Genomic DNA, 13,123 nt, shown 5'->3' with positions numbered 1-13,123 from the left:
TTCTCTTAGTCCATCAGGCTGTACATTCTGGGGGAAAAAGCCATGGAGTCGGAAGAAGAAAATACTGTGGCAGCTGGGGACACTTGTGGGTGCACCTGTAGGAATTGCCTTAATAGCTGGTATTGCTATTCCAGCTATGATTATTGGAATCCCTGTGTATGTGGGACGCAAGGTAAGGTGGCTGTGGTTGCAGAACTAGTATTCATTTCTGTACACATTAAAGGCATATTTGCACAATTATTTTGTATTTAATATTTGGTAAGCCTCTCCCCTCCCCACCCCACCCCAGTTCCATTTTTCATTTATTACTTCATGCAGCCGTGGTACATTACTAGCATTTCCCTTCATCATTAACATCAGTGGCTGCCAGAAGAGGTTAAACTTTAGAATGTAACAACCAGGTTGTTAACAAGAACTGACCAGATGGTGATTATTGCATCAGTCCTGAAGTTGCTACTCAGCTTATCAGTTAGTTTTCAAGTATAATGCAAAGTGTAGGATTTGACTTTTTGATTATCTAAATAAACACCTATACATATCTCTTCCCTTTCTCCTTCCTCCTGTGATCTAAGATCATAAGAGGAAACTTGGTTGGGGTTCAAAATATGAGAGATGAGGATGGCATCCAGGATCCTTCTTGGCAGAGGTTCCGGTTTTTTGGAATTCTCCTGACTAAGGACACCTATCTTACCAGCTCATTGCTGCTCTTTTGAATGCTGTTCAGAAGAGCCTTCTGATTCGAGTTAATCCTGAACTCAGCTTTTTAATAATTGACAGTTGGTATTATAATTCTTGGTGTTTGTGTTTGTTCAGCATTACTTTCTTTTTAGATCAGTTTTCTTGTATTGCTTTAGTTTTATTTTGTGTAAGCCCCTTTGGCAGCATTGCTATGAAATTTTGGAGGGAGGAAAAAAAATCGAAGCCTCAAAATACTTAACAATTTATGCCATGCCATATTGTGGGTTTTTTTTGCTGAGCCATCAGTTGTTTTTAGTACCATGCTATCCTTCTGTTTGTGGGGTACTCTGTTTACCTGTTGCAGCCTCTGAAGCAGAGAAAATGGCTTTGTGCTCTTGGCAGTGCCCGTGCAGTGATCAAGAGCGGTTTCAAGTGTTTCACCCCTCAAAAGTGATTGCCATATTTGCAGGTCTGCTGCAGGAAGTTAATGACTGTGGTCCTTTTGCTGGGGCTTTTACTATTACTACTTGCTTACAACATGCCCTGTTCCTGGTAGGCTCATGATCTAAGCAGAACAGTGATAGTTTGGAAAATGATAATGACACTAGGAACGGTGGGGTAGAGTTAACTTGAAACTTGCACAAGAGACAAATATATGGTGTGTGGAAAATATCTTCAGAAGAAAATCCATTTTTTGAGACCAGTAGTTGTAAAGGTTATGAAATAAGCAACTGGGGACAATAACATTTGCAGATAGCTATTAAAATGTTCATGTTAATCTGCCATAAAATAGAGCAGGGATCCCCAATCTTCTTGAGCCAGTGGGCGTTTTTGAAATTTTGACAGACAAAATTACTTCCATGTGTCTGTCAAAAGATGACTGCTATTAGGGGGCTGTCACAAAATGCAGAGAAGTTTCAAGCCAAGTGTCCGCCTCTGATGGAGATAGCTGTTTCTGAATGGGTGTCCCCTGCAGCTCCAAAGGTGATTGAGGCCTCTTGCTTCTAATGAGTTTGAGGAAAGCCAGGACTGGCCCTTTGCTTTTGCGAAGTGCTTTTGGAAAGAAGCAACTGGTCAGCTGGAAACTAGCACTGTTGTGCCTATGAGTGTTATGTTGGTGATCACTGAAATAGAGGTCTCCCAGATCATAGGAAAATCTCCATGCACACAAGTGATGAAGTAACTGGACCTTTTATATTAGGCCTTTTCCAAAGTTTAGGGCTCAGCCAAAGATACTTTAAACACAATGGCTTTAAAATGTTACTGTTGTAACAAGATCAGTCTGTTTCTTTTCACTTTGTAGTTTTGCAGCATGCTAATTGTTATAAGTAACATGTCCTGAAATATCTTGTATTTTCTTCTCCAGATTCACAATCGCTATGAAGGCAAGGACATTTCAAAGCATAAGAGAAACTTGGCCATTGCAGGTGGTGTAACCTTATCTGTAATAGTTTCACCAGTTGTAGCTGCAGTAACTGTAGGTAAGTAAGGAGGCTTATAAGGAAAGTTCTGGAAAAGCTCTTGTAAGAAATTAAAACCATCTGCAGCATTTTTCCTGTAAAAATGGGGCACAAAGAATGGCTATTACTGATGTTACTAGTGGTTCAGGTTCTGGCAAAGAACCCAATATAAGGATGTATAAAATGATTTAACAAAAGAAGCTGCAATATAATTCCTTTTCCAGCCTTTCCCAATTATTTTTTTCTAAAAATAGGTTTTGTGGATTCCTCTTGGAAAACCAGAACTCAAGTTCAAGAGATTCATGTATGCTCAGATATATGCACAGACCTTATGTATTCACTGTCTCACTAATCTCAGTGGAAGAATCAGGTCATAGCCAGAAAGGAGCTATATGCAAACCTGCTTCCTCCATTGAAATGAATGGGGAAACCATTAGAAGCAGAGGATCTCCATGGGCATATAGATATTTATTATTTATTTATTTTATTCGATTTATGCCCCGCCCTCCCCACAAATGGGCTCAGAGCGGCTAACAACATTAAAAATACATTAAATCACAAAAACATAAAATCAACAATTTTTAAAAAATCATTAAAATAGTCCAGGAGCAGGCTATTTAGAAAAATATTGGGAGTCTGTATACGGGCATAGCGGATGGCCAAGGGCAGCCCCAGAAGAAGTGGTGGTCTTAGATGGAAGAAGGAGGATACCCGCTGGCACTCAGCCGTAGGCCCGGTGGAACATCTCTGTTTTACAGGCCCTGCGAAACTGTAACAGGTCCCACAGGGCCTGGATCTCCAGTGGGAGAGCGTTCCACCAGGCCGGGGCCAGGGCAGAAAAAGCCCTGGCCCTGGTTGAGATACTCTTGTTCCCAGAAGGTGCTGGCATGGATGGGGGCAAGTACCTTTTTGTATTTGTGGTATGAATTTTGTACTTCTTTTTCTGTGTTTTCCACATACTGTCTTACATAGTGATAACAAGAAATATGGCAGGGCTTTATTTTACAGAAAGCATTCTCAATCTGTATTGACTGTAGTATTTTACATTTTTTTCTTGCAGGTATAGGTGTCCCTATTATGTTAGCTTATGTGTATGGAGTAGTTCCGATTTCCCTCTGTCGAAGTGGAGGCTGTGGTGTATCTGCAGGCAATGGAAAAGGTGTCAGAATAGAATTTGATGATGAAAACGATATAACTGTTGGTGGAACAAATGCAGCAGTCGGTAAGCAATGTTTCTTTTGGCTGTAGCTGTTGGTATACAGCATTCAGTGGATTAGTCAATTCTAGATTTGCTCATAATATGCAGACAGCCAAAGTGCAAGATGCTTTGCATGCAAATGTTCTTGCACATCTGTGAACCGTGACTGGGAAACTGGGGTAACCTCCAAGTATGGAAAGAATCTTCTCTTGCGCTGTGTGCCTTGGTGTGATTCTCTTTTGTCTTGTTATGGTGGCTGCACCTATTTGAGTTCTTCAAAGTTATCAGCATTTTTGATTCAAAACCTGTCTGTCTGATCCTCCTCTTTCAAAGTTACGTAAAACCTGCAAGTACTGAATTTTTAGGTACCTCTTACTACTGACTGTAAAATAGAACAGCTGGAAAATCTTACTGCAAGCTAGCACAGTCATTACTATTTTTCTCAACATTAAAGAAAGTTGAATGGTGTATTGTTTTCCTGTAAGCTTGAAGCATTACCCTTAATTTCCCCCCCCCCCAACTGTAGATGCCACATCAGTAGCAGAGGCACGTCACAACCCTAGCATAGGGGAAGAAAGTGTGGGAGGAATGACTGGAAGCCTGAGTGCAAGTGGCAGCCATATGGACAGAATAGGAGCCATTCGAGACAACCTCAGTGAAACAGCTAGCACAATGGCTCTTGCTGGCGCTAGTATAACAGGAAGCCTATCGGGAAGTGCAATGGTCAGCTGCTTTAACAGGTAACAAAACCCGCTCCGTGCCTTTAAACGTAATTTCGAGTTCTGTATGTGGCTACAATTAGCATTTGGTGTGTTGCAGTTGCTTGTATGTTCAGGGTATGATCAAAATGCCTCCTGAGAGAGAGAGGCAGCCCCAGCTACTAAAAAACCCTACCTTGGACTTAGATGTTCTATTCTTGAACAACGTAATTGAATGGGCAGTATCTGGAAAACTCCAAGGATTACTGCATGAAGTGGATTGTGTGGATCCATTCCAGTCTGGTTTCAGATCTAGTGTTCTGACTGAAATAGCCTAGGAGATCAATGGAGTGAGTCCTCTGCACCTCTCAGTGGGGGTGTGCACAGGGGAAAGATTCGGGTTTCCTGCTTTGGGTTTACCCGAAGCAGGAAAATAATCTGAAATACCCCTAAACCTGAAGCAGCAAGCCACTTCGGGATTAGGGCATTTCAGCCGCTTCAGTATGCTCTGTAAAAATTCGGAGCATACAGAAGATCACAGTAGGACCTGTTGGCTTTTTCACCTGATTTGGGGCGGGGGGGGGGGGTGGAGAGGGAACTCCCTCTTCCCTCATCCCATTGGGTGAAAAAGCCAGCCTGAAAACTTTCAAAACTCAGAACATTGTTGATAAGCCCTGCTCTGAGCTTTGAAAAACTCCAAGCCGGCTATTTCATCCAATGGTAAGGAGGCAGAGGGAGCTCCCTCCCATTGGATGAAATAGCCGGCTTGGAGTTTTTCAAAGCTCAGAGCAGGGCTTTTCAGCCTGAAAACTTTCAAAGCTCAAAGCACCGCTGAAAAGCCCTGCTCTGAGCTTTGAAAAATTCCAAGATGGCTATTTCATCCAATGGGAGGGATCTCCCTCTTCCTCCCTCTCATTGGATGAAATAGCCAGCCTGGATACTTTCAAAGCTCAGAACATTGCTGAAAAGCCCTGCTCTGAGCTTTGAAAAATTCCAAGATGGCTCTTTCATCCAATGGGAGGGATCTCCCTCTGCCTCCCTCCCATTGGATGAAATAGCCAGCCTGGATACTTTCAAAGCTCAGAACATTGCTGAAAAGCCCTGCTCTGAACTTTGGAAAAGCTCCAAGCCAGCTATTTCATCCAATGGGAAGGAGGCAGAGGGAGCTCCCTCCCATTGGGTGAAATAGCCAGCTTGGACTTTTTCAAAGCTTAGAGCAGGGCTTTACAGTGCTGCTCTAAGCTTTGAAAGAGTATCCAGGCTGGCTATTTTCTTCCCATTGGGTGAAATAGCCAGCTTGGAGGTTTCAAAGCTCAGCAAGGCTTTTAGCGCTGCTCTGAGCTTTGAAAATATCCAGGCTGGCTATTTCCTCCAATGAGAGGGAGTCAGAGGGAGCTCCCTCCCATTGGGTGAAATAGCCAGCTTGGAGTTTTTCAAAGCTCAGAGCAGGGCTTTTCATCCAATGGGAGGGAGGCAGAGGGAGCTCCCCTTGGGTGAAAAAGCCAAGGGCATTTCCCTTGCCCTTGGAGCAGCTGTTTGGCGGGGATTTGTCCACCAAACAGCTGATCCAGGTTTAAATGACCCCTGCTGCTTTGCAGGGACAAGGAAAGGGGCATTTAAACCCTTGACCCAAAGCTTCCCAAAGCAATACGATTTGCTTGGGGAAGCTTTGATTAGGGGTTTCCGAATCGAGCCCAGCGTGCTGGGCTTGATTCGGAAGTCCTGAATCTTTGCAAATCAGGTCCGATTTGGGTATTTTTCCCGAATTGGAAACCTGAATTGCACACCCCTACCTCTCAGCAGCTTTCAGTATCATCAATCATAGTACCCTTTTGGATTGCCTTTCAGTGTTGGGACTGGGAGATACTTTGTGGTGGTCCCAGTGCTACATGGAAAGTAGGCTTCTGAGGGTGATGCTGGAGGATGCTGTTTGGCCCCTTGACCTTTGCCCTGCAAAACCCCATAAAGCTCCATCTTGTCCCCCAATTGTTTCATATAGATGTTTTTAACATCTATATGAAAAATTGGATGAGGTCATCTGGATATTTCGGATGAGCTGTCACCAATGTATACAGGACACTCAGTTCTATCTAGCTCTTTTGATGGATCCAAGGGAAGTTGTAGAAACCCTAAACTTCTTTATTTAGAGTACTATTGAACACCAGTTGCTAGGAGGGGCTTTGGCTTTTGTGCCATAACTGTAGGTCTGTGGGAGTCAAGATGTTAGACTAGATAGAGCATTTGACTGATTCTGCAAAGTTCTTATGCCCTTGACTAATAAGGATATATTACTTTAATTTACTATGTATAAGGATTAATTTCTGATATTAACAAAAAAGGAGTAACAGGAGAATTGTTTCATCTCAAAAGGAAGCCATCTGCAGTTAGAAATTCACAGAAATCTGTCACTTGTAGGAAATTGGATGGTTGAAGTAATTCAAGATCCAAAATAGGTAGATAACTACTGAAATTATTATTAAATTTTATCCCCAAGGTTGGAAGTCCAAGCAGATGTGCAGAAGGAGAGATGCAGTCTGAGTGGAGAATCAGGCACGGTTAGTTTAGGAACAGTTAGTGACAATGCCAGCACCAAAGCAATGGCTGGATCCATTCTAAATTCCTACATCCCATTGGACAGGTAAGACTGAAGTAGGGAACGGGTGTCTGAGTGTGTGTGGGGGATCTAGCTCAACTCTAGCAATAATTTGGGAGCCAATGAGGAACTGCTGGGTGATGGGAAAATTCAGATCCCTCCCAGACCCTCTAGAAGCGCTTAAGGGCCATTTCCTTCCATTATGTATTCTTTGTTGTCCCTTAACAAAACTATTAACTACTACCTGAGCAGTAATCATGTTCAGCCTTGGAGAGGTGGTTCTTTTTAATTTACAAACTACTATTTTTTCTGCGTATCTGGGGAGGCCTTGTTTACAGGTATTCCCCTCTTTTGCTGTCTTTGCAAACTTGACTGTGCTGTCATCTCCAGTAGTAAACTTCATAAGTCACCTTCAGAACTGTTACCGTGAACTGCTACTGTGTTGATAGATTTCTGATAAGACTCTGATTGAGTTTGTAAATAGCCACTCGCCAAGTCATTTACAATAAATTAAGATTTGTTTCCAGCCAAGCAAGATGAGGAAGTCCATGCCTAAAGTCAGAAAGTGAGAGAGTGGTCTTTTTCCAGGACCCAGAGACTAGACAGCACCACCATGCTGACTCCTATACGTGTGTCTGCTGTTTATGTACTGTCCTGAAACTTCCTTTCACTTCTTTGCTGTTGCTGCAGTGCATCCAGTGAGTAGTGAGGAGCAGGGAGAGGGCATAGCATAATGACAGCATCTGCAGAGGCTGCAGCAAAAGAGGAGTTCTGACGTCCAGCCTAGCACTTGTGGTGCCCCATCCCCTTGGCTTGCCAAGGCCTAAAGCCAGCAGCAGAACTGAGCCATTGCATCCTTGTGTGATAAAGAGGTTCTTGCTTTCCCATGTGAAGGGGGTGGGGGTGTAAAGGGAATAGGGATGTTAAATGTGCATACTAGTCTAGTGGGTTTGGCCCAGCAGTGTACCTTTTGTCCCAATTCTCATTCTCTCTCACACACTCTCACACAGAGCAGGAACTTGCAAATCTTACCAGCCAGCCCATGTTTCTTCAGTTCTGCCACCTCTGCCTTCATGGCTCACATGGTGACGGGGCAGTGGCAGCAGCTTCTGCTTCTCCTCACCCACTTGGCTGGCTGACATAGTCACAGCAGCTCTTATTCTTGCCTACTGCACCCTCTCCTCTGGCTGAGAGTGCTTGTGGCAGAGGGTGTTGTCAGACCAATACAAGTCAGAGGAAGATGCATTCCAAGCAAGATTACCATGGGAAGTCCCCAGTTAGTCTGCATTAGCTTTTCTAAACCTTTTATTCATTTTGCTCTAAATTGCTTTGATCTTCCTTGCATTTAGCCAAGACAAGTTCACAACACGCATTTTGCTATGTTCTTACTGATGGTGTTTCTTTTTCCTGTCTAGAGATGGCAGCAGTATGGAAGTGCAAGTAGACATTGAATCAAAGCCAGCAAAATTCAGACACCACAGTGGGAGCAGCAGTGTTGATGACGGCAGTGCTGCATGTCGTAGTAATACTGGTTGTTCATCAGCCTGCTTGTCAGAAAACAAATCTAGCACCACCAAGTGGTGCAAAGACGCATCATCAGGGAAAAAATGTAAAGGTAAACTAAGAAAAAAAGGTAGCATGAAGATAAATGAGACCCGAGAGGACATGGATGCTCAGTTGTTGGAACAGCAAAGCACAAACTCTAGTGAATTTGATTCGCCCTCTCTCAGCGACAGTATCCCATCTGTAGCCGATTCCCACTCCAGTCACTTTTCAGAGTTCAGTTGCTCTGACATGGAGAGTATGAAAACCTCATGTAGCCACGGCTCCAGTGATTACCATACCCGTTTTACTACCGTTAGTATTCTCCCAGAGGTAGAAAATGACCGCTTAGAAAACTCTCCACACCAAAGTGGCAATTCTTTGCTCCTTCCAGTTACTCCAAACTCAGAAGTTCCGCAGCTGAGTTACATTGCTGAAGAATGTGTTTATAATGGGACTTCCAGCAGTGTGGATGTGGGTACTAGTGAAACATTGAAAGAAACAAACAACAACCATTCACAGCATGCTGTGGAGTTAAACGCTGCAATTCAGACTGAGATTTAAGCCTGTTAAATGCTGCAGAAGTTTATGTACCACTAACGAACCCTTGTCTGATAGCTGGCTGGGTAATTTTTCAAGTGGCCAGCAGAAGCAAGGCTTCAATGCAATTTACATTTTATATATGTCTCTATAAAGATAGAATGTTTTGTGTGGAACTTGGTTTCAGAACTATGTGGTGACATGAAGGTTTTAACAAGTGCATTACAATGAAACAATGTGGATGTTTTGTATTTTTGCCATAACTTTGCTTGAAGGCCTGTGGTAAAGTACTTGCAGGGGAATGAAGGCTAACTAGCATTTATCAAAGAAGTTACTGTTTCTTAGAATGTTAATGTAAAACTTCAATCAGTGGACTTTCGGGTGCACTGCTGTGATTTAACGGCGTGCTATATTGAACCAGTACATAGCTGAAGGGACTGCAGTAACCATGCCAAATAAGGTTTAGGAATAATAATTTTGTCTTCTACCTGGGCAAAGATTTTCTTATTATTCACATTAGAATGAATTGGCTATCTGGAGTGGAATGTAATCTGTTAATACTGAGACACATTCTTTGAGCAAGGCTATGGCATTTCATAACTTTAAATACAAAAGAATGGTACTTGATATATGGTAGGTAGCCAGGCGACGTCTCCTTATCAAGAGAGCAGGGGAAATGAATTATATTTGCAACTGACAAATAAGGTAATGACATGCTGTATAAAATTTTTGTAAAAATTTAAATCATTTAATTTGTAATCAGTGTAGAGAAGCTGATATGGCCACCTTTTACTAAGGGACGTCAATTATGCTGTTTAATTCTTGGTGCCTTTGGAGAAGACTGGGGTCTTAAGTGCCTGGTTTGTTGATGATTTCACTGTATAGTTTTCCAGAATGTCCTCTCTTGTCACCTCTTTGGAATCTGAAGGAAAACTACAGCAAATCAACTGACTATGGTAGATTAATGGGGTATCATAATACTGAAGTATTAGCCTACCAAAGACTCACTCAGGCTTTTAGTGGATAACTTTTCTCACATCCCTTTGCGAGTCACATGCACAGAAGTCAAGCACAGTGCAGAGCTTGCACAAACACAACAGACAGGCTCCAAAAATCACTGGCTTTGGGGTCAGGTGTCTCCCTCCTCTTGCTTATGGAAGATGTTCAGCTGAATGAAGCTAGCTCAGGCACCTGCACTGTTAGATGTCTGCTATACAATTCATACTGAAGCATGACCTCTCCCTTCTTTCCAAGAGAGAGAGGTAGATCTTCACATAACAGTCTCCAATATTGTTTGTGTTACTCGTATGTATAGCCATTATGGTGCTACTGAAAAGTTTTTGGTTTTGTGAGAAGAATGCCGCTATGAGCTGGTCCTCTTTCCCTCCTCACTAATTTCTTTAATCTGCTTATAACACTAGTGCCAGAGATGTTATTTGGTAATGCTTGTTATGATATTTGTATATTTGCTATTTCATTTTGCTCAATGATGTGTCTAAACTGCATACCTGAAATAAATGTCTGAGTACTATATGAGTTGTCCTTTTTCTACTGAACAAAGAGCCCTTTAATGATTGTGCAAGCAGTTCTCAGAGGCTTTTAAACATTATCCTGAAATGTGCTGAGCTCATCTCTCCCATCAAGGTCATTGACATCCATTTGATTAGTCTGCATTAAAACACCTTTTCAAAGGATGATACCAAAAAGCAGCATGTGTTAACTGTTGTTAAGCTCTTGCCTATTGTTGTCCTCCATTCTCCTGCCAGACTAGTCTTCCATAAGGTTGGTTTCATTAAGGAAAAGTATCCTAATTTTATTGCAGTGTATAACATTCTTAAAAAAAGATCAAGATGGGTAGCTGTGTTAGTGTGTTTGCAGCAGTGGAAAAGAGCAAGAGTCCAGTACCACCTATAAGACTAACAAAATTTGTGATAGGGTGTGAGCTTTCGTGAGTCACAGCTCACTTCTTCAGATATAGCTAGAATGTGAATCCATCTGTCCTTATATCTTGGTGAGTGGAGTGATTTCAGATGCTGAATGACAAAGGTCGGTGAATGACAACAGCAGGCATGATTGGATAGGGTAGGGTATGCAGAGGGGTGGTGGGTGTGGAGAAATCAGCATTGATAATAAGACAGGAAGCCTAGGTGTTGATTCAAGCAGAGGGATGGCTGTTGCCTCCTGCTTGCCTGTAGACATACAGGAAACCAGATGGATCTTCTGGTCTTATTCAGCCTGGCTTTTCCTGTAGGTAAAGGTAAGGTAGTCCCCCTGTGCAAGCACCGAGTCATGACTGACCCATGGGGGGACGTTGCATCACGACATTTTTACGGGGTGGTTTGCTATTGCCTTCCCCAGTCATCTACACTTTACCCCCAGGAAACTGGGTACTCATTTTATCGACTTCAGAAGGAAGGAAGGCTGAGTCAACCTTAAGCCGGCTACCTGTAATCACCTATTATAAAGTTGGTTTCATGGATCGTGATGGAGGGAAAGGGCCTTTCCACAAGCTCCATAGAGTATAGCTGTTAACTTCATTTTTAAAAGTTTATGACTTGGTTTTCTCACTCCTACCTTTATGTGACTACAGGTCCACAGCTAGGAAAAAAACAGCTACCACGGCAGAAAATTAATGAGGACTCATCATACTCCACACCCAACTGAATGCAAGTAGTCATGGATTTGCCTTTGAAGCACCAGATGTTTGAGTCTCAGGCAGTGATGAAAACTTTGCATTTTCTTCACTTGTTTTTCAGAATTACACCATTAAAATTGTAATTATGGAAACATCCTTCAGAAATTGTAGAAAAGTGTAATCGGGGGCTCATTTGCACTGCCCTTTCTAATGTCACAGCTTCCTTATAACATGGAACCCCAACTTTTTTGAGTCTCTGGTCACCTTTGGAATTCTGACCCAGTGTGGAGGGTGCAGCCATAAAAATGCTATCACAACATGGCTTCTACAGAAGATGCAGCAAGTCAAAAAATGGCTGCCGCAACTTTCCTTCAGTCATATAGTGAAGATCCTTATGCTATAATGGCAACTACTGCCAGAGCAACATTTTAAAAAATCTGCACACCCAAGCAAATCTCCCATGGCCAATCAGAAACTCCGATCTGCAAAAACCCCACGTGATGCTTCCCGCTTTGCATCCTGAATCTCGTATTGCAAGGGTATGGTTAGTTTGGTTTACAAATAAGCAAGAGATCAATAGATAAATAAGCTAAAGCTACTCTCTCAAGTTCTATATTAAGAATGATAGCATTTTTGTGTTACCATTCTAGGAAGAGGGGATAAATGTGCCTCACAATCTCCCATCAGTGTTTGTAAGAGAGCAGTGATTCTGATGTGAACAAATTTATGAATTTGACTACTGCATCAACCCTATTCAAACATTTCCATAATAGTCCTGAAATGCTTTTGTGTAAAAAAAAAAACCTATAGAAAATTCTTGTCCTGTCATCAACATTCTCAGCTGATTGACAGTCATGCAGTCAAGAAGACAGGACTCCTAAAAGGAAAACATTGCAGAGGAGACTGGACTACTCTATCCTTATTCAATCAAAATCAAACTTCAGCTTCAGGGAAGCAAACTGCAATTCTCCATGAGTCAACAGCTCACTTCAGACCTATGAGCCTGCTCTTTCTTGTTGTTATATATATTCTGCAACCTTAAAACATGTTAATAAGAGATGCTGAAAGCTTTAATATAATTAAGATCAACCACTGAACTTGTGATTGAACTGTTGGTGTACATGCAGGTTGAACCCCTCACTGGATCATCTTGTTTTTTTAAAAAAGTTAGTATTTCCCAGCAGCTTTGCACTTGTACAAAAGCCGCTTCTACAGGCTTTCTTGCATGAGTTGCTTCATATGCTAAAAGGTCACAAGAATGAAGGCAACCAGTCATATAGCATCTCATCATGATTCATAACAAGTCATACAGCTGCCCGGGAAACAGTAGTCCGCCTTTCCAAAAACTACTACTCCCGTGAAGCATTGTAATAATACCATTTGTGAATATTTCCTGATCTAAACTGTTTGTTTGCTTTTCCTTTTGACAAAGAAAGGTCATGTAGGCATAATAGGTGAAGAACATAATGAAAAAAATAAGTCTCACATTCCAGCAACATCTCTTTTGATAGTTACCTTGTAGCCAGTGTGTGTGTGTGTGGGGGGGGTAATTAAAAAAAACCTACAATCTCAAGACGCTATGCAGGAATGCAAACAATCCCAATCCAGACAGTTAACGTGCCTTTTGCCATTAACTATCACCAAATCAGGAAAGTAATAAGAGACAGGTAAGGGTTGCATTGAATGGGAAGAAGCTGTAGGAAAGCAGTAACATGATATGCAGAAAAACAACTGCACATGATCAAATAGCCTAGGCCCAAGCAAGCAGTTCATCAAATG

General features: G+C 42.1%; 1 protein-coding gene across 4 annotated transcripts in view; it reads left to right on the top strand.

The window, feature by feature from the left end:
• RNF19A (ring finger protein 19A, RBR E3 ubiquitin protein ligase) overlaps positions 1 to 10,250 on the top strand; it is a 47,917-nt gene extending 37,667 nt beyond the window's left edge. For all 4 annotated transcript variants that reach the window (XM_054984887.1, XM_054984884.1, XM_054984885.1 and 1 more), the window contains 6 exons: positions 10 to 172; positions 2,045 to 2,159; positions 3,199 to 3,360; positions 3,863 to 4,076; positions 6,529 to 6,672; positions 8,043 to 10,250. In XM_054984887.1, coding sequence (XP_054840862.1) covers positions 10 to 172; positions 2,045 to 2,159; positions 3,199 to 3,360; positions 3,863 to 4,076; positions 6,529 to 6,672; positions 8,043 to 8,733 — 1,489 coding nt within the window. In that variant the 3' untranslated portion in view covers positions 8,734 to 10,250. The remainder of the gene's footprint in view (positions 1 to 9; positions 173 to 2,044; positions 2,160 to 3,198; positions 3,361 to 3,862; positions 4,077 to 6,528; positions 6,673 to 8,042) is intronic.
• The last annotated feature ends 2,873 nt before the right edge of the window (positions 10,251 to 13,123 follow it).

Source organism: Eublepharis macularius, chromosome 7, assembly GCF_028583425.1.
Source record: "Eublepharis macularius isolate TG4126 chromosome 7, MPM_Emac_v1.0, whole genome shotgun sequence".
Lineage (NCBI taxonomy): Eukaryota > Metazoa > Chordata > Lepidosauria > Squamata > Eublepharidae > Eublepharis > Eublepharis macularius.
This window is presented reverse-complemented; position numbering and strand designations above follow the sequence as displayed.